The sequence below is a fragment of the Ranitomeya variabilis genome, chromosome 2, assembly GCF_051348905.1.
Source record: "Ranitomeya variabilis isolate aRanVar5 chromosome 2, aRanVar5.hap1, whole genome shotgun sequence".
NCBI lineage: Eukaryota > Metazoa > Chordata > Amphibia > Anura > Dendrobatidae > Ranitomeya > Ranitomeya variabilis.
In genome coordinates, this window is record NC_135233.1 from 1,037,512,575 (window position 1) to 1,037,537,975 (window position 25,401).

The 25,401-nt window shown below is 45.2% G+C and overlaps 1 protein-coding gene across 3 annotated transcripts in view; it reads right to left on the minus strand.

Annotated features, from left to right (window-relative positions):
* The window catches only part of KIDINS220 (kinase D interacting substrate 220), a 152,723-nt gene that overhangs the window by 87,478 nt on the left and 39,844 nt on the right, over nt 1-25,401 (minus strand). For all 3 annotated transcript variants that reach the window (XM_077291392.1, XM_077291391.1, XM_077291393.1), the window contains exons 9-19: nt 21,976-22,074; nt 21,775-21,873; nt 21,487-21,585; nt 19,640-19,817; nt 19,396-19,560; nt 16,538-16,717; nt 14,120-14,285; nt 12,924-13,075; nt 10,713-11,002; nt 9,529-9,669; nt 1,372-1,615 (exon numbers count right to left, since the gene is read on the minus strand). In XM_077291392.1, the coding sequence (XP_077147507.1) occupies nt 1,372-1,615; nt 9,529-9,669; nt 10,713-11,002; nt 12,924-13,075; nt 14,120-14,285; nt 16,538-16,717; nt 19,396-19,560; nt 19,640-19,817; nt 21,487-21,585; nt 21,775-21,873; nt 21,976-22,074 (1,813 nt within the window). The remainder of the gene's footprint in view (nt 1-1,371; nt 1,616-9,528; nt 9,670-10,712; nt 11,003-12,923; nt 13,076-14,119; nt 14,286-16,537; nt 16,718-19,395; nt 19,561-19,639; nt 19,818-21,486; nt 21,586-21,774; nt 21,874-21,975; nt 22,075-25,401) is intronic.

Sequence of the window (25,401 nt, forward strand, 5' to 3'; positions counted from 1 at the left end):
GATCAATATTGATAACCCCTTTAACCTAAAAGTGCTCACAATGACCATGGTGTCTGATATTATAGGGCAGGAGGCGTCAAGTAGATTGATAACTTGGATGGTAGAAAAAGATTCTGTATATTTGTATTTATTCACTTAAATTTCCGCTTTTTCTATGCTTAGGAGTCCAGTAGGCGGTCCTAATCGGTGACTGCCCAGCTTCCCTCTGGCTATTTGCCGTCTTATTAGATTGGCCATCCACTGCCCTCCGTAGTATAGAAAAAAAAGGGGGGAATTTTTTCCAACAAACCAACAGAACTACTGAAAAGTTGTAAATTGCACCATTTTGCAATATCTGTTTATCATTAATTTCTCAGTTTTCAAGATCTCTGCTTGCTGTCACTGAAGAAGAACCTTCATTATTTACTTCCATGTATAAAATCTGTCCTGATCACGGGCGGATGAATCGTTGCAGTACAGTTATGAGTCCAGTCTGGATGGAGCTCGGCACCTTTGTGTCCAGCACATGACCAGGACAAATTGTTATCTGCTGCAAGTAAATACTGAAAAGTGCAAAAAGAATGACAGCAAGCGAATAATGTAGAAAACTCTTGAAATTCATACAGAAAATATATTGGCAGTCTTCACAGCTTAAAGAGGATCTGTCACTTGCTCAAAAAAATTGAGAAATAGTTTGTAAAAAAAAAAAAAGATCCCTGAGCTCTCCTGATTCTGCTGCTTTTGTCGTTTTGTGCTGCATTGACCCACTGCAGAAATATTCCCATTTGTTGCTTTTACAGGCAGTAAAAGAAATCTCTGCTTGTAGAGCAACTGGGCGATTCTTCAGAGTCTTCTCCGAGGACGTGTGCTTTCACCATGCCCTCCCAGATGCTGCCAATCCCAACACTAGACAATGCCGAACTGTGGCAGCGTTTGGGAGAAAGGAGTTAACGCGTACGTCCCCAGAAAAGATTCTGAAAAAAAAAAAACAGTTGGTCTACAAGCAGAGATTTCACATACTGTGCTCCAAAAGCATCAAATATGAATATCTCTGCAATGGAGCAACGCAGCACAAAACGGAAAAAAGCGGCAGAATCAGGGGACCTCAGTGAATTTTTGGAAAGTATTTAAGTCAATTTCTTTGAGCCAGTGACAGGTCCTCTTTTAAGGGTCAGTCATTACGATTCATAACCACCATGGATTTAGATGCAGAAATGCTGCATTTTTGCGTTGCAGGGGGCAGATTTTCAGTGCAGCTCGCTGGTGAAATTTCCCAACATCTTATCCATAATGCTTGTATAGCAACATGTAGACTGTTTGCCTGGAAAATTCAGACCGAAAATGAGTGCAAAGAGCACATAACCCAAAAGTCCATTTATAAACCTCACCCACCTGCATTGTCTACCCCGGGCACATCGCCGTTGGTTGTTGCAGTAACACACATCTTTTTGGCGCTGCTTAGTCCGCGGCTGTTCAGGAAGACTGGAAGGTGCACTATATTACGCATGTAATCATGGCCGTTAATGTTGGAATCTCTCAGAACGCTATTAAGATTCTGGTTAATTGCCTTAATAATGATGTGTGGGTCACTAGCAAAGATAGCGATGAAAGGACCCTTCGAAAATAAAATCCGCACCTAAAAAAAACAAAAAAACAGAACAAAATGAATTAGCTCTCTTTACCCTTTAGCTGATTATTTTTCTGGCTAATTATTCTCAGTGACAATCTGTCTGCATATTTTATAATGAAGCAGGACTAAAATAATATGTTCTCCCTCTCGATTTCAGTAAACACATTACCATAGGTTAATATCGGAGGCTGTAATAAGAAAATTACATGTCATACATTTATTGTTAGGCTGACACAAAGACGAATGGCAGGCCAGGTTTTATTTGTTCATTAATGAGCCGTTCGAGTAATGGCAGCAATTTGCATAAATCACATGAAATAAAACAAGTGGTCCTGGAAATAAATTGGATTTTAATTGCACATTTGTAATTCTCCAGCAGGCGGCGCTACGGCCACCGTAGGACGCTCAGTATCTGGGGGATATAGGAAGGCGATTGTCATATACCTGTGCTGGAGCATTGGAGAGCTGCCATGTCAGCCTCTATGACAGCCCTCTACTCTTCATCATATACCTGTGCTGGGGCATTAGTCAGCTGCCATGTCAGCCCTCTACTCTTTATCATATACCTGTGCTGGAGCACTGGAGAGCTGCCATGTCAGCCTCTACGACAGCCCTCTACTCTTCATCATATACCTGTGCTGGAGCATTGGTCAGCTGCCATGTCAGCCTCTACAACAGCCCTCTACTCTTTATCATATACCTCTGCTGGAGCATTGGTGAGCTGCCATGTCAGCCTCTACAACAGCCCTCTACCCTTTATCATATACCTGTGCTGGAGCATTGGTGAGCTGCCATGTCAGCCCCTACGACAGCCCTCTACTCTTTATCATATACCTGTGCTGGAGCATTGGTGAGCTGCCATGTCAACCTCTACGACAGCCCTCTACTCTTTATCATATACCTGTGCTGGAGCATTGGTGAGCTGCCATGTCAGCCTATATCACAGCCCTCTACGCTTTATCATATACCTGTGCTGGGGCATTGGTGAGCTGCCATGTCAACCTCTACGACAGCCCTCTACTCTTTATCATATACCTGTGCTGGAGCATTGGTGAGCAGCCATGTCAGCCTATATCACAGCCCTCTACGCTTTATCATATACCAGTGCTGGGGCATTAGTCAGCTGCCATGTCAGCCCTCTACTCTTTATCATATACCTGTGCTGGAGCATTGGAGAGCTGCCATGTCAGCCTCTACGACAGCCCTCTACTCTTCATCATATACCTGTGCTGGAGCATTGGTGAGCTGCCATGTCAGCCTCTACGACAGCCTTCTACTCTTTATCATATACCTGTGCTGGAGCATTGGTGAGCTGCCATGTCAGCCCCTACGACAGCCCTCTACTCTATCATATACCTGTGCTGGAGCATTGGTGAGCTGCCATGTCAACCTCTACGACAGCCCTCTACTCTTTATCATATACCTGTGCTGGAGCATTGGTGAGCAGCCATGTCAGCCTATATCACAGCCCTCTACGCTTTATCATATACCTGTGCTGGGGCATTGGTGGGCAGCCATGTCAGCCCCTACGACAGCCCTCTACTCTTTATCATATACCTGTGCTGGAGCATTGGTGAGCAGCCATGTCAGCCTATATCACAGCCCTCTACGCTTTATCATATACCAGTGCTGGGGCATTAGTCAGCTGCCATGTCAGCCCTCTACTCTTTATCATATACCTGTGCTGGAGCATTGGAGAGCTGCCATGTCAGCCTCTACGACAGCCCTCTACTCTTCATCATATACCTGTGCTGGAGCATTGGTGAGCTGCCATGTCAGCCTCTACGACAGCCTTCTACTCTTTATCATATACCTGTGCTGGAGCATTGGTGAGCTGCCATGTCAGCCCCTACGACAGCCCTCTACTCTATCATATACCTGTGCTGGAGCATTGGTGAGCTGCCATGTCAACCTCTACGACAGCCCTCTACTCTTTATCATATACCTGTGCTGGAGCATTGGTGAGCAGCCATGTCAGCCTATATCACAGCCCTCTACGCTTTATCATATACCTGTGCTGGGGCATTGGTGGGCAGCCATGTCAGCCCCTACGACAGCCCTCTACTCTTTATCATATACCTGTGCTGGAGCATTGGTGAGCTGCCATGTCAACCTCTACGACAGCCCTCTACTCTTTATCATATACCTGTGCTGGAGCATTGGTGAGCAGCCATGTCAGCCTATATCACAGCCCTCTACGCTTTATCATAAACCTGTGCTGGAGCATTGGTGAGCTGCCATGTCAGCCTCTACGACAGCCCTCTACTCTTTATCATAAACCTGTGCTGGAGCATTGGTGAGCTGCCATGTCAGCCTCTATGACAGCCCTCTACTCTTTATCATAAACCTGTGCTGGAGCATTGGTGAGCTGCCATGTCAGCCTCTATGACAGCCCTCTACTCTTTATCATAAACCTGTGCTGGAGCATTGGTGAGCAGCCATGTCAGCCTATATCACAGCCCTCTACGCTTTATCATATACCTGTGCTGGGGCATTGGTGGGCAGCCATGTCAGCCTCTACGACAGCCCTCTACTCTTTATCATAAACCTGTGCTGGAGCATTGGTGAGCTGCCATGTCAGCCTCTACGACAGCCCTCTACTCTTCATCATATACCTGTGCTGGAGCATTGGTCAGCTGCCATGTCAGCCTCTACAACAGCCCTCTACTCTTTATCATATACCTCTGCTGGAGCATTGGTGAGCTGCCATGTCAGCCTCTACAACAGCCCTCTACTCTTTATCATATACCTGTGCTGGAGCATTGGTGAGCTGCCATGTCAACCTCTACGACAGCCCTCTACTCTTTATCATATACCTGTGCTGGAGCATTGGTGAGCAGCCATGTCAGCCTATATCACAGCCCTCTACGCTTTATCATATACCTGTGCTGGGGCATTGGTGAGCTGCCATGTCAACCTCTACGACAGCCCTCTACTCTTTATCATATACCTGTGCTGGAGCATTGGTGAGCAGCCATGTCAGCCTATATCACAGCCCTCTACGCTTTATCATATACCTGTGCTGGGGCATTGGTGGGCAGCCATGTCAGCCCCTACGACAGCCCTCTACTCTTTATCATATACCTGTGCTGGAGCATTGGTGAGCTGCCATGTCAACCTCTACGACAGCCCTCTACTCTTTATCATATACCTGTGCTGGAGCATTGGTGAGCAGCCATGTCAGCCTATATCACAGCCCTCTACGCTTTATCATAAACCTGTGCTGGAGCATTGGTGAGCTGCCATGTCAGCCTCTACGACAGCCCTCTACTCTTTATCATAAACCTGTGCTGGAGCATTGGTGAGCTGCCATGTCAGCCTCTATGACAGCCCTCTACTCTTTATCATAAACCTGTGCTGGAGCATTGGTGAGCTGCCATGTCAGCCTCTATGACAGCCCTCTACTCTTTATCATAAACCTGTGCTGGAGCATTGGTGAGCAGCCATGTCAGCCTATATCACAGCCCTCTACGCTTTATCATATACCTGTGCTGGGGCATTGGTGGGCAGCCATGTCAGCCTCTACGACAGCCCTCTACTCTTTATCATAAACCTGTGCTGGAGCATTGGTGAGCTGCCATGTCAGCCTCTACGACAGCCCTCTACTCTATCATATACCTCTGCTGGAGCATTGGTGAGCTGCCATGTCAGCCTCTATGACAGCCCTCTACTCTTTATCATAAACCTGTGCTGGAGCATTGGTGAGCTGCCATGTCAGCCTCTATGACAGCCCTCTACTCTTTATCATAAACCTGTGCTGGAGCATTGGTGAGCTGCCATGTCAGCCTCTATGACAGCCCTCTACTCTTTATCATAAACCTGTGCTGGAGCATTGGTGAGCAGCCATGTCAGCCTATATCACAGCCCTCTACGCTTTATCATATACCTGTGCTGGGGCATTGGTGGGCAGCCATGTCAGCCCCTACGACAGCCCTCTACTCTTTATCATATACCTGTGCTGGAGCATTGGTGAGCTGCCATGTCAGCCTCTACGGCAGCCCTCTGGGCACAAACTCAGGCCGGTTGTAAAATTCCCAGCAATCGGCCATCGGAACAGAATTAATAGTCGTGTAGATGGTTTGCAGAACTTCCAATGCTGTTAATTATGGCCGTAAAACAGCAGTTCTATGATGTATCCAGCACCAGCCACGGGCCGGGATGTACAGCCTGTAATTATAACACCATACTGCTTGCAGCAACCATTCAAGGCAATCGCTGGGTACCTAAAATGTGTTATTTTACAGGACGAGATGGATGGTGTTTGCTATACAAAAAGATTTATTATGGGATACACATTTTTTTTATTATGTTTTATAGATATCTTGGTTCCATTAATCCCATTCGATGCAACATCCAGTATTTAGCACGGTTACATAGGGCTTACACTACCCCCTGATGAAGCCTCTGTGATGGCGATACGGCAGTATACATATGCCTGCAGGAATGTAATCCTTTGCCTTTTTGTGTGTAATTAATAATTAAAAGGACTTATCCCAGACTAAACAATCAGTGGAGGTATGACACCAGCCAACCCCACCCTGATCAGATATATCAGTATCGGCCAGATGTACGCAAACTACGCAGCGAAACACGGCCGTTCCATATATTACTCAGTGGTCATTGCCGGTTACTGCATTTCATCTCCTCCGTAAGAGAGTAGAAGACATGGTGCAACACTCGGCAGCGGCCACTAAGCATTCTACAGGCCTGATATGTACCCCCCCAGTATACTGCCACATCCCACCGCTGCCAGGGCGACTGATGGGTGTCAGACCCCAGTAACCTCATACTGATTACCTATACCAAGAGGTCCCCAATGGTTTAGTGCCAGACAACCCTTTTAAGTACAACTATACATTCTTACAAGGACCATTACCCTTTTACACATGCACATTTTCCTATCTATAGATTTATACACTTGTGGCTAATACAGGTTTCCCTGGCACTTGTGAATTTTATTATATTTATCAGTGCAATTGTGTAAAGACCAAATTATGTGTAAGTCTATTATAATTTCACTTTTAGGCTGTGTGCACACGTAGCAGATTTTGTGGTTTTTTCGCTATAAAAACGCGAAAAAAAACGCAGACATTATGCATCCCATCATTTAGAATGCATTCCGCAATTTTTGTGCACGATTGTTTTTTTTCCACGAAAAAACGCATTGCGGTAAAAAACGCAGCATATTCATTAACCCCTTCACCCCCGGAGCTTTTTCCGTTTTTTCGTTTTCGTTTTTCGCTCCCCTCCTTCCCAGAGCCATAACTTTTTTCTTTTTCCATCAATATGGCCATGTGAGGGCTTATTTTTTTGCGGGATGAGATGTACTTTTGAACGACACCATTGGTTTTACCATGCCATGTAACAGAAAACGGGAAAAAAATTCCAAGTGTGATGAAATTGCAAAAAAAAGTGCAATCTCACACTTGTTTTTTGTTTGGCTTTTTTGCTAGGTTCACCAAATGCTAAAACTAACCTGCCATTATGATTTTCCAGGTCATTACGAGTTCTTAGACACCTAACATGTCTAGGTTATTTTTTATCTAAGTGGGGAAAAAAAAATTCCAAAGTTTGCTAAAAAATAAAAAATAAAAAAAATTGCGCGATTTTCCGATACCCGTAGCGTCTCCAATTTTCATGATCTGGGGTCGGGTGAGGGCTTATTTTTTGCGTGCCGAGCTGGCGTTTTTAATGATACCATTTTGGTGCAAATACATTCTTTTGATCGCCCGTTATTGCATTTTAATGCAATGTCGCGGCGACCAAAAAAACGTCATTTTGCCGTTTTGATTTTTTTTCTCACTACGCCATTTAGCGGTCAGGTTAATCCTTTGTTTTTATTGATAGATCGGGCAATTCTGAATGCGGCGATACCAAATATGTGTATGTTTGATTTTTTTTTATTGTTTTATTTTGATTGGGGTGAAAGGGGGGGTGATTTGAACTTTTATATATTTTTTATTTTTTTTATATTTTTAACCACTTTTTTTTTTTTTAATTTTGGCATGCTTCAATAGCCTCCATAGGAGGCTAGAAGCATGCACAACTCGATCGGCTCTGCTACATAGAGGTGAAGTACAGATCACCTCTATGTAGCAGAAATCCAGGTGTACTTTGAGCGCCGACAACAAGGTGGCGCTCAAAGCAATCGGCCATCAACAACCATAGAGGTCTCAAGGAGACCTCTGGTTGTTATGGCAATGCACCGCTGACCCCCGATCATGTGACGGGGGTCAGCGGTGCGAGCATTGCCGGCCGCGCGGCCGGGAGCGCTAGTTAAATGCCGCTGTCAGAGCTTGACGGCGGCATTTAACTAGTTAATGGGCGCGGGCGGATCGCGATTCCGCTCGCGCTCATTGCGCGCACATGTCAGCTGTACAAAACAGCTGACATGTCGCAGCTTTAAGGTGGGCTCACCGCCAGAGCCCACCTTAAAGCAGGGGATCTGCCAGCTGACGTACTATTCCGTCAGCTGGCAGAAAGGGGTTAATTTTGCGGATTTCCCACTATATTATTGCATTGGGAACCTAAGGAAAAATCCGCAAAAAAAAAAAACGCACCAAAAACGCGGTAAAAATGCGCAAAAAAGGCATACGGATTTCTTGCAGAAAAATTCCAGTTTTGCTCAGGAAATTTCTGCAAGAAATCCGGAACGTGTGCACATTGCCTTACTTTGCATCATTTTTAAGGAATGGAGCAGGAAGCTTGATTTTTCGCAGGCGGAGCTGTAATTTTTGTTGGTACCTTTTGGGTCACTACTTTATTTGGGGGGGGAGGAAGAGGTGGAGGAAGGGAAATGACCAAAAAGTATTTGTTCTGTCATTTTCTGAAGAAGTTACACTTTATTTTTTAAATCACCCGCTGGAACCGCAAATGATCACTAGAGCACCCGGTGGGTTCAGGCAGCGTCAGACGCTCTACTTGGTGTAATTTAGCAGTGCACAATCTTATCTGCGGCCTCCCCCTGCAGCAGATCTGTGGAAAACTGCTGCCAAAGTGCTGGAGGGTGCTTACAGCCGCCACTGCGTAGCCGCTCTGTGCACGCAGCCATGACGGAAAGCCAGCGTTTCCTGGGAGGAAATAAGTTCATTTTCTTCTGGTAGCCGCACTAAGCACTTACAGTAAAGCAGCCGAGCAGCGTTGTTATGCTATTCCTCAACAGATCAACCCCATATCTGCAGGTAAAAAGCATTTCATGAGGGGACAGGTTCCCTTTAAGTTGTCACAAGATCCTTAAAACTCCATCAACCCCTCACCCCCACACACTGGTTTCAGACTGCAGTAGAATAGGTCACACTTCATCATCGGACCTTTTCCTGCTGCCCAGATGTCCTCCGCAGACTCTGCACTACACCACTGCCCCATGTGTCAGCGGCTATTTCTTTACTTCTGAGCACTTGTCTGTGAGATGATTGGTGAAATGCCGATCACTTTCCTGCCGATCACTTTCCTACCAATCAGCACTTACAATTAATACTAGAAAGTCCCCGATTGGCTGAACTGCTGTGCATCAGTGCCGCCGCCTGACAGACGCCTCCAACTGTCACCGCCTGAGGTGAGGTTCTAACATCATGGCAGATCCTGGTACCTCCACAGCCTTGTATTTTACATGCTATAATTTAGACACTCTGCTCACAGAATCCACTAGTAACTGCCTCTGATGCATGTGGCCAGCTGCTTATTAAAATGTAAAATTAAAAAAAAAAAAAAAAAAAAAAAGAAGAGAAGAAAAACCATGAAACCTGAACTTGCCCATATAATACCCGCAGTATCCTGGTCACAGGGGATCCAGAAGATCCGGTCCTACAGTTCTTGCCATGATCCTTTATAGTTGACCAAACACCTGAGAAAGCTGTGAGTGCGGAGCACCGGGGATAAGCGACTGCAGTGTTGACACGTAATAAGGAGGCCATACGTACCGTGTCCAGCATATGGAGGACCTTGTCCTGCTCGCAGGCATCCAGGCCATCGATGATCACGACCAGCCTCGTCTGGTTCTGGGTAAAGCTGTCGATGGTCTTTGCCATTTTCGCCATCAGTTCTACTTCCCACTTCAAAACCTGCAGAAAACATTGTAATAGGGATAAGCATATTATAAAATGGTGAAAGACACAGGTGTCCCAGGGCATCCACAATGTGTCCAATGAAAGGAAGGAAGAAGTGCATCACCCAACCCCACTTCTCACAAATGGCCGAGGCCTCCAACCTATCTGCAATGGGGGGGCAAGAAAGCCAAGACCCCTCTCCTTATCCGAAAATGGAAGAAACCTGGACCGATTTCAGCATGCAATTCTTAAGACACAAAGATTTCAAGACTTCAAACAAACATTAAAGGGGTTGTCCAGAACTATTATACTTTTTTTACTATGCGCCTAAACATGACCAGACATGCAGTTACTAACCATCTGCCTGTTCTACCTGTCGCTGGTCTCAGAGCGGTCACTGCCGACTCCTGCCAATGCCACAGCCGGCTCTCTACCAGTATGATGTGGGCAGTCATTCAACATCAACGGAGAGCCAAATAAGAGCCGCTGCTCTGTCGATGCGACATCAGCGGAAGCCGAAGAATCGCCGACGCAAGAGGTTAGTGACCACCTTGTGCTGGCAGAGATCGGCGCCGGGCAGAACAGGCATGTAGTTATCAAATACCTGTCTGTTAGTTGTTAGGCAGAGTAAATACAATTAAATAACTCCTTTAAAGATTATCAAAAAGATTTGGGGGCCCTGGTTTAGTGGCCATTAGACTAGAGTTCTGCAAACCACTTCCTGCCTGTCAGCATTCTTGGCGCTTCTTCTCTAGGCCCGAGTGCTTCGAGCTGCAACTAGGATGATGATGATGATGCACTTTGCATACTAATAGGAAGAGGCACTGGAGAAATCCTGGCATGTATGAGAAGTCTTGTCTGGCTTTGGTCAGGACACCACACACCACCGATGTGGCCACCAGACCAGGGCCATGTAAATCATATTGTTCACCTCTAATAAACATCTTAGGTAAACCACCTCGTCCTCTCAACTTGCAGCCTCAATTTAGAAGTTGGGGTGGTTGGTTATACAATAAAAGCCACCTGACCATAATACCCATAGTCATACTGGCACTCACCTTCATGAACCCCTCACTCTTCAGCCGGTGCAACCTGGAGGCTGCGCTATGAAGACGCTTCCTCTGGGAGTTCAGGATGGAGTCCATCACCTGCCACCACGTGAGACAGTTCAGGATTAACACCAAGCCAACCACACAGGCCACGGCTATGAGGATAGCGTTCACCGTCATATTCTTAGGGTCTACTTTGAAGATGGCCAGCAAGATCACTCCAGCGAAGATGCATGCCATTATGAAGATGAAGATCACAAATGATGGAAGGCAGCAGGTTTTCTTCCATTTCTTTTTGCCTAGAATAAATAAGTAAGTGAAGGTTACAGAGTATGTCTCACCGCTGGCAATGTTTCCATACATACATAATACAGGGCATCAGCCTCTGCACAAAGGCAATCTCTAGAGGTCTCCGATAAGGCACTGCTGATACATCACTTCACACCAAGGGTGCACAATCTTTTTTGGTCCAAGGGTCATACTGAACCAATACCAAGGGCAGAAATGAGAATTAAAAGGGGTATTCCCTTCTGTGACATTTGCGGTATATGGAAAGTAGGGTATATAAGGCATGAACACACACGGTTAGGGCTTTGGTTAGGGATTTTAGATCACCTAGAAACTACAGTGGAGCCACAGACCCGGCCGGATGACTTCACACACTCCGTTCTGCAGTGCCCTATGGGACAAGAGACCCCATTCTTCTGATATACGAGGCATCCATAGACGTCTACACAGGGACCCCTAGGACTGGCCAGTCCCTGCTCTTCAGCTGCTGCCACTACTTTTCCTACGTATAGTAAATCTGTCAGACAAACAATTTGTGTCCTTTTGGTTTGGGACCACACAAAATGGGATCACAGCCTGCATGCTGCCCCTGGGCTGCAGATTGTGAACCACTTATTTAAGCAATGAGCTGCTACATGGTTCCTGTAAGGATAGGGCATCCGATTCAGATCGGTGGGGGGGTCCGACACCTAGCACCTCCACCCAGCTCCTGCTGAGTGTAAACATTTCAGAAAGCCTGCGCTGTTCTCCAGCACCCGGCAGCAGCCACTACATGTTGGATGGACCTGCGTAGTGGAGCTCTGTTCAATGTATAGACATAGCTGCCAGCAGATGATCAGCGGAGGCGACGGAGGTTGGACCCCCACCAATCTTAAGAATAGATCATCAATATCTTGTGACTGGACAAGCCCTTTATGTGAAGGGTTAAACTAAGATCAAAACTAAAGGGCTTCATTTGGTGTTTGTGACTCCACCTTGTTGTTTACAAGATAAATTCTGTTACTTAATTAGGTAAAAGTTCATAGTTGTTGTGGGGCCAGATTGTTCCAGCCTGGACAAGATATGAGACTGAGGGTGTATTGTTCTGCGAGACCTTGACGTACAAGCTGTTATGTTTTTTTCTATGCCACGTAGACACGGCTATATATGTAGTTTCCGGTTTTTCTGTATTCTTATAGGTTAAGTGCTGCAAGTGTGATTTTATGCTATTGGTTGAAGTATAACTTGCTAAGATTATGAAATGTGCGACACAATAAACGGGATTTGCCTTTGATCCTCCCAGAGACATGTCTCCGTCTGGTCATTCTCAGTTGCCGTCAGCGCCCTGTGGATTAATTTGAAAATCACTGAGTCAACCGTGAAGGGTCACTTCAGATCCTCCCCCAACATTTACACCCAGCGTAGACCTTTTTATATTGATGGACACTGCACAGGGTATGATCTTTGCAGTATATTGGTGGCAGCAATGCACACCCCTCATACTTAGGCTAATGGTTCTTTAACCACATTATGGTACTGCTATTTGGGTACTATACTGTAGGGCAGAGGAAAGGTTATTTGTGCACTGTATGAGCGCAGCACATGGGAGGACACTGGAAAAAGCATTCTGCCTGCCTGGTAATGTATTCTGGAACAGCTTTTTGTAGAATTCATTTGTGTTAAGAAAAAGTCCATTTCTGAATCATCAGATCATATTCTGTGCAGACTCTGCAGGTCCTCGGGAGAATTATGATTGCAGCTCTGGATCAGAATAGTTGATAATGAAATCCAAAAATCAGAATTCTATAAAACAAAATGTTATTTGCAACGTCGTTCAACATTCTTAGCAAATCCCATCTCTAAACTCTCATATCTATAGACGTTCTACAATGCCAGAGGAGTCAGCCTTCTGGCGCCAAAGGAAATACAATAGAGTAGAAAGTGAACTAGTACCTTGTGTTTCTTCAGTTTTGAACACCCTGAAGAGTCGAGTGGCTAGAAAACCAAACTCTCTTTCACAGGCGTCAGACAGCGTGGCGATCATTTCTGCCATAGATGTCTCTCCCCCAACACTGGATAATCGATTGTAGTCCGTGAACAGGAACCTGAACAAGGGAACATCAGAGGCTAAATAAAAGCGGAGAACGGCAAGCCTAAAACTGTGACATATTAGTCTGCCTCTCCTGACTGAACACATGAATGGTAACGCTGGTGTGTGGGGGGGCGGTTGGCTGAATGAGGGTTTGGTCGCTAGCCATCTCCTGTGGGGGGCCCTATGGTTCTTCTTATGGTTATTCTAACACTGATAAACTACATTTCCCAGCAGCACCTTGCTTCTCCTAAGTGCTTGCAGTCTGCTCTCTCCCTCTTCTATGACTAACCCCACTTCCCTGAATTGATCACTTATTTGTGCTGTAAGCCAGCTAACTGATGAATCAGTAAAATAGCACAGGCCTCCAACACAGCTCAGCTGGGCCTCCCCCACAGACATTTGGCATACCACCATGTGAATACACTAAATTCTCCTGTGAACCTTATGGTCCTGTACAGTAGTCCATAAGCCCGTTTTTGTCTTCTGTCATCTACATCAAGATAGCTGTAATGTGTGTTTTTAGAACATTGATCTGTTAGCTAGTTTCCAGCAGAGCTCAAGCGTCCTGCGATGGATTATTTCATTGATTTGTTAGCTGGTTTCCAGCAGACATGAATTATCCTGCGATCCACTCTGCATAAAGTATGGAGTAAGTAATACGTAGGCACAACACCGCAGATATAAGCAGGGAGAAGCTTTTTCTGATGCTTGTTACCGACATATCAATGATACAAAACATCAAATCAGACGTGGAGAGGTGAAGGGGCTGAATTTCTCTTTTAATCACTAGAAAATTAACCTGGAGCAATTCATACGTCATTATCAAAATGAGCGAGATAATTTTTATTTTTTTTTTTAAATCTATGGAGGTTATCATTTTTCTTTAAGTTAGGGTAATATATCTGATTACAAGTCTTGGCACGCTCCTATGAATTAAATATAAAATTTATGCTGTTGACTGTCCATTCCAAAGGAAAAATTGGTAAAAATACATTTATTTAAAAAAAAAAAAAAATGCATATCCCTCAGCTTCATTTCTTTCTTACAAAAGCCTCACCTTACAGGCAGTGCCTTGGTGGTCTGCTCGGGGAGCTCAGGAGGATTCACAAACATCAGTTTCAATAGCAATTCCAGGTAGCCAATATGTCGGGCCAGCCTTGTACTCAGCACCCAGGCCCAGTTCCAATTCTCTCCTTCCCGTCGTCCACCAAAATACACCACAGCTGGAAACGGAAAAATAATTTTCAACAAAAGGACTCATTATTCCATATTTCATAAGCGCACAGTTCATGTTCACCATGATAATTCTTCTGGTGGGGAAAAAAAAAATCTGCGTAAAGGATCGACCTGCAAGAACTAGACTGACAGTGGAAAAACAAAAGGGGCAATTCTATCTCAAATATTCATGACATATCCACCCGTCCTGAAAATCCTGAAAATGAGGCCCCGTTTCCCATAAAGGTGAATGGCGAGAGCTGCACATACTTTACATGGCCACCCCTGCCTGACCAGCTGGAGACATTTACTTTTAACCACGTACAAGACAAGAACCTATAAAAGGAGTCGTCCAAATTTAGTAAGTAGGACCCCAACTGATAACACCTTTTCCTGACATATCAGTTTTAGGAACTAAGTATATTCCCTATGAAACGTCAATCCCGGAGCATGTGTTCTTAGAATCAGGAAGGGAAGGTCGGCTCACCTGTAGAATAAGGAAACCAGGGGCACGGAAAACTCGTAGGACTGCAAGATCGTGAAGGAAGCCAAAAAGCCAGCAAAAAGGAATCGTAAAAAAATGAATCTAAAAACTTTTCTCCTTAATCCAATTACATCATCAGTGCAAAGTGTGAGATCGAGGGGCAGTACCCCGAAACACAGGGTCTGCAAATTGAGATTTTAAGTCATGTGACAAGGCTCGTTAAAGGGTCAACATTTACTTTTAGGATTGCTACTTCCTATAGGTGGCACTAGAGTTCTAGTCCCCTTCCTCCCTGAAGAGACAATTTGCGTATTTCCCAGAGGAGCATTGTGGCTTAAAAGTCTCCTCAACTTGCAATGATTAACGTGTCATTGTCTGCAAGGAGAAAAGTTACCCCTTGGATACCGGTCAGATGCCTCTCACACTTTGCACTGACGAGGGGCAGTACCCCGAAACATCGTGTCTGCAAATTGAGATTCTATACTTCCTACAGGTGGCACTAGAGTTCTAGTCCTCTTCCTCGCTGAAAAGACAATTTGCATATTTCCCAGAAGAGCATTGCGGCTTTAAGTCTCCTCATCGCAGCATTACAATTTCAGACACAGTCCTAAGTCATTATCTTATAGGCAATGACTAAAAATTGTACTGAAACACATCGGATTTTTCCTTATGGTGTTGAATTTTTCAGGATTTTATTATTTTTTTAACAAAAGGAATTTTTTTAAGATTCCTTTTTTGCTTCATCTGCATTACATCAATCGTCCTTTATTCCTCTGGAAAATATAAGCATTCTTTGGTAACTGGTTGCTACCAGTTGGAGGTGTGTTTTTGACTTGTTTGATACTGACCTATCCTGTGTCACGATGGTGTTGGGACTATGGGCCCTAACCAGGACCCTAAAACTAGGAAAACTAGTCTATCCCTGTCCCACAGATTACTCCTGAAGGTAGAGATGTTGGTTTCACGTGCTTTGCTATGCTCCTATATCTACCCCTATCTGTCCCTTCCCCCACCCAGGACAGTGGGAAGCTGAAGTATATAGGTTATATAGGGTAACACTAACCACACAAACAAGGGAAGACGGACAGGGATAAATGAAAAATAACAATCATATTAAATACACTAAAAAAACAAAAACAAAGTGGAACACAGGGGAGTTAAAGGAAGGAGAAACCAAATAAGAGATGAGGAGGATGTGCACACAGACAAAACTCCAAGCAACAATCTTCTGAACAAATCTCCAAATGCCAACCAGAAATTACACCACTTCCAAACCAGGCAGTAAGAACTAACACTGGCAACTCCTAAGTGCCAGAGATGAGCATATATAGCAGAGAGGATTGGGCAAAACTGAACAGCTGAGATAATTCAGGTAGGAAAGCTCCAGAAGCTTCAACTGAACAGATTAACCCTTGCACTGCTAGCACGGAACAAACCTGCACAGTTTAATTCGATGGTGAAGTACTTCTAAGCAGTGCAGGAGTACGTACAAACCAGACGCCGCGGTCTTCTGGCCCCTTTTTGTTGTGGTATGACTGTGACATCCTGGATGTTGAAACCAGAATGTTGGGTTATAAGAAAAAAATATTCCTGCATTTCTTTTCATGTTTAAACCGAATACATCAGGAGTGGTAAAAGGACGTCTTCATAAGTGGTGCTCAGTTCCAATTAGCATTTTTATGTGTAAGTGCCGACTATGCATTTCCTCCATGTTTTACATATTTTGAGCATTATACCACAGAAAATTGCTTTGATTTCATATTAAATTTTACTTACTAAAGAATATGTATAGGATGGCGAGTAAACTGAGTGCCACAGAAATCCCCAGCTTGGCATCCACTGTAAATGACAGAAGAAGGCCGATAGTGCTGCACATCATCAGGATGAGGAACACAATGAGCCAGGAGAACTGGAAGAGCGGCTCAATCTGCTGGCCGGCGAAGGTCTTCATCTCATCTGCAGAAAGGAGGGCAAAAACACATGTATACATATATAATATATCGGTATAAAATGGACTCCTAAAATATATAGCAAAATTGGGTCCAGTAGAACAATGCAGAATGGGCTGTAAATCTTTTCACAAGAATTTCGGAAGTTATGAAATGTCCTATAAATATCGGTTCTGTTCCTGATAGAAGGATCTTGGCTTTTAGTGGAGATAAATCTGTGCTGCACTTTATGTACATGCTCAGTAGTGACCAGTGCTGGGGAGTCGGAAGTCAGGGAAATTGAGGAGTCGGAGGTTTGGCTTACAGACTCCACAGCCCGGAATGTTACAATTCTCTATGTTGTAATAACTCTGGAACGCTTCAACAGATCCCAGTGACTATTTTCGTGACATACTGTACTTCATGTTAGTGGTAAATGTTGGTCAATATGATTTGAATATATGAAAATATTGAAAGTTTGAAACTTTACGTTTTCATGCCCTTAAATCAGATAGTTATACCACACAAAATAAATAATAAACATTGCCCACATGTCTACTTTGCCTCATTTGTGAAACATTCTTTTTTTTTTTAGGAAGTTAGAAGAGTTCAAGGTTGATCAGAAATTTCTCTTTTTTCCAACGAAATTTACAAAACTATTTTTTTTTATTTTAGGTACCACATTATTTGAAGTGACTTTTGGGGCCTTTATGACAGAAAATACCCAAATGTGACACTATTCTAAAAACTGCACCCCTCAAAGTCCTCAAAACCACATTCAAGAGGTTTATTAACCCTTCAGGTGCATAACAAGAATTAATGGAATGTGGAAGGAAAAACATTTTTACTTTTTGTTCACAAAAATGTTTACTTTAGCTCCAAATGTTTTAACTTTCAAAAGGTTAACAGGAGAAAATAATGGACCCCAAAATTTGTTCTGCAATATCTCCTGAGCACACAGATACCCCATATGTGGGGGGAAACTATTTGGGTACATGGCAGGGCTTGTAAGATAAGAAGCGGACACCATGTCATGAGACCTCATTTTGGAAAGTAGACTCCTCAAGGATTACAATTTTACCTCTAAAATCTTGGTTTAGTCCCAAATTTCTCACTTATGCAAGAGGTACCACCAAAAAAGTGGACCCCACAGTTTATTATCCACTTTCTTGCGAGTGTGGCGATACTCCACATGTATTCTAAACATTCTGCTTGGTCAGCAGGGCTCGGAGCCGAAGGAAAATATTTGAATTTTGAAACAAAAATTGGCTGAAATACAGTATTTTTCGGACTATAGGACGCACCCAGGTTTTAGAGATGGAAAATAGAGAAAAAAATATTTGAAGCAAAAAAAAAAAAAAATGTGGTAAAATGCAATAACATACTATTATATGCGGTGTTATTATATGTAATAATATGTTATGTTGGAAGCTGCGGGTAGAAGATGGTGCTGCGGGACCAGTGTGGTGTCTGTATAGTACTACATGAAGACGCTGGAGGGTGAGTATAAGAATGGGGGCACAGGGCTTATATTTAAAGCACCACTCCAGAACTGAAAAATAACACTGGAGTGCTGCTTTAAGATCCCATTGGGAGAACTATAACTCCCAGCATGTCCTGCAGATCATATGGCATGCTGGGAGTTATAGTTCACCACAGGAGTGGCAGAGTGCTTTATTGTGTGTTGTAGTGACTAACCTTTTAATTGTGGCAGCCAGCCAGCTGTGGTGAGGTGAAAAGCTGGAGCATCCCATGACTGCACACACAGAGCTCTCCCTCTTGTTACCTCTCCACAGCACAGGTCATAAGAGGAAGCCAGCAGATTCTAGCGGGTGTCTGAAGGACCTGTGATGACATCAGAAGAGGGAGGGCTCTGTGCTGCCATGTGACGCTCCAGCCCGCCCTCTTCATGACATCACACAGGTCCTTATGCACTCAGCATTCAGCACAGCCCAGGCAGGTATGCAGCGATCTTGTCTCCTCCGGCCCCTGCTGCTGTCCCCTCCTCCACCGGACACAGATCTCCCTGCAGGAAGCCAGCGCTGGGGAAACCATGTGTGTCCCTGTTTCAGTGAAGGAGTATTCATGTGCTGCTCCCTCTCAGCTGACAGGTGGGCAGGGAAGCGGCTAATGAATATTCACTGCACTTTAATCATGGGGACCACATGGTTTCCCCAGCGCTGGATCGGGCAGCTGCGACATTTTTCTTCCTCCTGCAAGTGGGATAACAGTGCGATCCCACTCGCCGCTGCCCCCTCCCCACATGCTACATTCCGACCATAAGACGCACCCACACTTTCCTCCCACATTTGGAGGAAAAATAGTGCGTCTTATGGTCGGAAAAATACGATAGATTGTGGGCGACGTGTCACATTTACAGAGCCGCTAAGGAGCACAGCAGCAGAAACCCCCCATAACTGACCCCATTTTGGAAACTATACCCCTCAAGTATTTTATCCAGGGGTACAGTGAGGATTTTGAACCCAAAAGGTACAGAAATACAGACATGAAGATTAATGTAGAGTTGGAACCATAGGGAATTTTTAACTGAAGTATATTGGAAAAGTTGTTGGAATATTGAATTAAACAGTTATACATATAATATGAAATTCACGGTTAGCTTCGGACCACCCCTCTAATGTGTATGAAGGGCTTTACACTTGTGATATTGACTAATAGTGACACAATCTGCATTAATAACATTACCTTCAAGCTTTTTGAGCAAAAAGGACTTCCCGCTCCCCCACTGAGCATAAAGTCCAACGCAGATGGGAGGTTGCATTGTGGGCTCGCTGAGGATGTCGGCCAGGGCGCTACTGTACAAGTCATAGCCCAGCATGTCCCCGTCAGACTCCGTCGGAGAGAGGTGCCCTGTAAGAGACAGCAAATAAATGAGGCCTGGACTAGGACAGAAAAGTAGTCTGAACTGTCTGGAGAGAACTGGACGTACTGGCACCAAATATCTGGGTGAGAATGCTCTTCTGGTGGCTGCAGTCGATGTTGTACGGGGTCTCTCCAGCTTTGTTGGGCCTGTACAGTAATCGGCCATCTTTTGGGTTCCTCAGGAGCAGCTCTGCGAGTTTACGGCTTCTGCCTCTGATTGCGATGTGGAGCGGAGTGTCTCCCTTCTGAAAATACAATGCATTTACTGTAAACCCCAGAGGGAGTAGAAACGTGCAGGAAACCAAAGAAAGGAAAACAGAATGACGGGATGGAGCTATAAATGACACACACAGGGGTAACATTAGCCAATGTCTGGTGCACGGTTTTCTGTATGGACAGATTACAATAAAGACTAGTTGGCCTGTGCAAAGTTTTCGCACATTGGTTGTCGGGGGTGCAGGCAATTTCAGGAAAATCAGGCTGGTCAAATGTTAATGTATTTAATGAGATGATGAACACAGAGAGGCATTTGTATATGTAGGTTGGTAATACAATAAATTGGTTTGATAAGTAGAGGCTAAAAAAATGTCTAGAGGTTGTGTTACCACCTGCAGGTTATTGGGGTTTTTTCTGCAGGTTTCTGAAAATGAATTTTTAAACTGTATTTATTGATATGTAAGCAGCTTTGTGGCAGTGTGCTTTGGGGTGGTGTGGTGCCACCTGCAGGCCATTTTTCCTTACCGCAGGCTTATGAAAACTTTAATGTTTAAACTGTATTTTGTGATCACAATGAGGAAGTGTGGTTTGTTTGGCTATGTTCTTGCTGAAGGGGGCAAGTTTACCTTTCAAATGGTGTATCATTTGTGTGTGTGGGTGCAGTATGAATGGAGATACAAAGTACCGTATTTTACGCTTTGTAAGACGCACTTTATTTCCCCCAAATTTGGGGGGGGGAAATGTGGGTGCGTCTAACAAAGCGGATATACCGCTTACCATTACAGGCTGGGATGAGGGGGTGTCCGCCGCTGCTACCGCCCGCCGCCGCTGTCGGGGTTGTCCGCTGCTGCCCCGGGTGATGCTGGAGGCTCCGGTGCTGCGGGGGGCTCTGGCGACATTTTGTGAAAGACCAGAGCCCCCCCGGCAGTTCGTCCATGCGTTCCAGTATGACTAATTCTGGGAAAATGGCCGCCGGAATCTCGGGAGATGAGATTTCAGCGCTGAGATCTCATCTCTCGAGATTCCGGCGGCCATTTTCCCGGAGTCAGTCATAAAGGAACGCATGGACGAACTGCCGGGGGCTCTGGCCTTTCACAAAATGTCGCCAGAGCCCCCCGCAGCACCGGAGACAGCCCTGCAGCATCGGAGACAGCCCTGCAGCACAGGAGCCCCCTGCAGACCCCTCATCCCAGCTTGCAGCACAGGAGCCCCCCTGCAGACCCCTCATCCCAGCCTGCAGCACAGGTGCCCCCTGCAGACCCCCTCATCCCAGCCTGCAGCAATGCTCCACTCCTGCCTCCAGCAACGACCCTGGGACCCTGATCCACCACAGCCACAACCCCTGGTAAGTAATAAGACGCATGGATTATAAGACGCCCCACCAATTTATTAAAAAAAGTTTTTTCCTATTTTTGTCCTCAAAATTTGGGGTGCGTCTTATAATCCGGAGCGTCTTACAAAGCGAAAAATACGGTAATCATGGAAAAAGAGAGTGTTTAGAAATAATATAGAAGGGTGGCACAACAGAGTTAACGCGACCATCATCAGTTAGCAGGTAATATTTAAGAGTCAATATCCATTATGATACCCATGTATAGGACTGTGGAATGGACTGATCAGCAAATTACGTACGAAGCTTATGCCTCACAGATTGCAGTAAATTAGATCCATATTGTCACCGTTTACCAATTCTCTTACCTTGTCGATTGCGGACACCTTTGCTCCTTTGTCCAGCAGGAGCTCCACCACTTCTATACTTCTCATCTTGGTTGCCTTAATCAGTGGAGTTTCTCCATCCTGAAAAGCAAGTCGCACATTACTCTTTAACCCCTTCAACACTGAGTTTTGTCCGCCATGTATAATAGAGGACCAAAGCTAAAATAAAAGCCACATGTGAAATTTGTACAATCATCTGTAGGCGATATATCATCCCATATACAGAGATGCATCCACCCGGCGGTGGAGCCACATCTCCATGATTGTTACCTTGGTACAGATTTCAGTGTCCGGGTTACACTGTAAGATGTCCCGGACCATTGTAGCGTTCCCCTTCTCCACGGCCCAGTACAGAGCAGTCTTGTTGTCCTAAGAGACAGCAGAATATCACATGAGGATCCAAAACTGTTGGGTAATTCAGGCCAATGACAAATGCATCATAGGGGAATCAGGAAAGAATAAAAAGATTACCTGTCCTCGGATATCGATATCGGCATATTTATGCAGCAAGGCTCGGACAATCTCAACATGGCCCCCGCGGACAGCTCCAATCAGAACAGTGTCTCCATTCTGTTATTTAGAGAAAAAGAGTTGGAGAATATCCACAGGAATGGCAGCGAATAACATCGCTGCACACAACGCTCCAGGAAACAATAACATGCGGCCTAAAAGGCCGACTACCTGGGCAACTCATTACATAAAGGGGTTCCTCCAGCATAAAAGTTACATTAAATAAAGGAATATAAAGAACAGATGGCCACCTCCTGCACCGATATACCACATGAGCGCTGCAGCCTATCAGCGGTCACTACTGAGCGGCCGCGCTCTCACTTCTTCCGTGACGGCTGATTGGCTGCAGCGCTCACGTGGCATAACTATGTCACACGCAGTCCCGGCGCCGGTGCAGGAGGTGAACGTCTGATAGTTTTATGCTACAAGGGGGACTAAGTCTGGACCCTCAATTTAACCCCTTAGTGACCGGGCAAAATGTTTGAAATCTGACCTGTGTTTGAGACTGTTTTTTCGTGACACATTGTATTTTGTGATAATTGCAAATTGATGTTGATATTTTCGGCGTTTATTTAGAAAAATATTAGAAATGTTACAAAAATGTAAAAAAAAAAAAAAAAAAGTACAATTTTCAAACATTGAGCGATTATCCCTTTAATCCAGACGGTCACACCACACAAAAACATTAATAACATTTCCCACATGTCTGCTTTACATCAGCACCATCTGTAAAAGGTTGTTTTATTTTGTTCACATTTTAGAAGGTTTAAAAATGTAGCTGTGATTTTTAATTCTTTCAAGGAAATTTACAAAACTTATTTTTTACCATCAAAATGCTGATAAGTTCTGAACAGGTCATCGTACCCGGCAGACTTTAAGGCCATTATTTAATCATGAATTGCCATGGCAAACATCAGGACCACACGGTCAAGATCTCGGGGTGCCGATGGGGTTGGACATGGAGCCCCCACACTCTGTTAACCATCTAGATGCTGTAGTCATTATTGACAGGCGCATTTAAGGGGTTAAACGGCTATAGTTGGTACCAAGACAAATCGTGGCTGATGGAGGAAGTTGTCAGCTATCGTGTACAGCCGACATCTGCTGGACTGTCACCCGTCGGGGGATGCTAGTCTCTTATAACGCAGGTCAGTAAAAAGACGTATTGGTGGTCACTAAGCGGTTAAGCCTTTAATGATCACAGGGAGCTTAGTGGGGGTCTGACTGTAAGACCATGTTTTAGTTTTTGAATCTTCACGATCTACTTTCTTAATATCTGTAGAGCAGGTAAAGGGATTTTCCACTGCTTAGAAACTGATGGTCTTCAAGTCATCAAAATCGGCTCAGTGGTTCTGACACCCTGCAGTGCCACAGATCACCTGTTGTCAGCGCCGGACGGACGTAGAGCGTACAGCGCCAGTACAGCACGGCTTCATACACTGTGCCGTGGCCGGTTTTCTCAATTCCTATAGAAAGAGGGATTTTTGTGTACTCACCGTAAAATCCTTTTCTCCGAGCCAATCATTGGGGGACACAGACCGTGGGTGTTATGCTGCTTGCCACTAGGAGGACACTAAGTGATACAAAGAAAGTTAGCTCCTCCCCTGCAGTATACACCCTCCTGCTGGCCCTCAGCTAACCAGTTCGGTGTAAAAAGCAGTAGGAGATCAGTAACAACATATTAGCGTACAGCATGTCATATTATATATGAGAGTATAGCATATCGGATTATAGAAAAACAAGCGTAAGCCAATACCAGGGTGGGAGCTGTGTCCCCCAATGATTGGCTCGGAGAAAAGGATTTTACGGTGAGTACACAAAAATCCCTCTTTCTCCTACGCCTCATTGGGGGACACAGACCGTGGGACGTACCAAAGCAGTCCCTGGGTGGGGACAACGTCAGATCAGGCCCTGTGTAACTGCTACTTACAAGTGCGCCATCGCGGCCTGCAGAGTCCGTCTGCCCAGAGCCACATCTGTGGAAGTCTGGGAATTATAATGCTTCAAGAATGCATGCGGACTGGACGAATCCGCAAGCTTGCAGGCGTGTCTTGTCGACGCCTGGTGCCTAGAACCCACGATAGACAGGGAGATAGGCTGTCATCTAACACGGAAGGACTCCTGGATGGAGAAAAGAATACACCAGGCTAAATGGCCGATGAAGACGGCCAAACCCTTCCTGTAAACATCAGGAAGCCGTCCTCTTACCGTTAGGAAACCCAAGATACAGTGTCCAACCTTGGGAGGGACGCCGTCCTCAAGACGTACCTACTCAAAGCACTCGCCTCGTTCGGATTATGGGGAACTCATTCCATTTTGTGGACTGGTGCCAAAAGAGATGAGGGGAGAACTATGCCCTCATGACAGTAGTGATACCATACCACCTTGCCGTGAAGGAAATAAGGGAAAAAAGGTCTGAAAAGACCTGTTAGCACCGAAGACTCGTCAGGATGAGGATATCGCCGAGAAAAAAGGGGGGCGACCTTCCCTAATAGAATAGATCCCAATGATCTAACGGTATGCAATAGGGAAGAACTACATGTGAAAACATCCTGCGAAGTGGTCCCTACTTGCAGTTTTGTTGCAGAAAGACAGAAAACTATCAGCTCCGCAAGCGAACTGACGTGGTCAGTGCGGATTTTTGAGGATCACTGGGGCCCTTTCTGCTTCTGAAAAACTCTCGGAAGTGGAAACTGGTACCACGGAATAACCAGAGCATGCAGTGCGATGGCTCTTGGATCTCGAGACCGAACAACAAACTCGAGTACACAGGCGATCAGTCAGGACGCCATCCGAACTACAACTGTAGAGCTCCAGTGAAGGCGGGTCTGATGGAAAACTTCCAGGTGAAGTTCCCACTCACTTGAGGTGAAACCCTGACAGCGAAATATGTTCGCAGCCCAGAGTTCTACTCCTGGGACATGTACTGCCAAGATCACCGAGTGATAGATCTCGGCCCATGTGAGGTACCCTGGCCAAGGCGCTTGAACATGGGTACTCGCTAGATGATTGACGTATGACACAGCCGTGGCGCTGTCCAATTGAAATCGGCTGGGTTGACCCGCCATAAGGTAGAGGACCTACTATAGGACTACCTTTGAGAACTCCAGAGCAATGATCGGAAGAAGAGGCCTGGCATTGGAAGTTACTAGTAACCATGGAACCGGGAGAAAAAAACCCCGGATGAAGAAAGAGCTCAGAGACTATCGTCTGAAAGGCTGCTTGACTTGCTGAAAAAAACTAACGGAGCGAAGGAAACTGCTTCCATTGTCGTCCCCGTCGTTGTTTTTAAACCTCCCAGCAAATCGAATGAAATGAGGGGATGAGTGAGCAAGAGCGCGAGCTCCCTGTTGAAAACCATGACCTTGTCTGGAGGGAAATTTACCA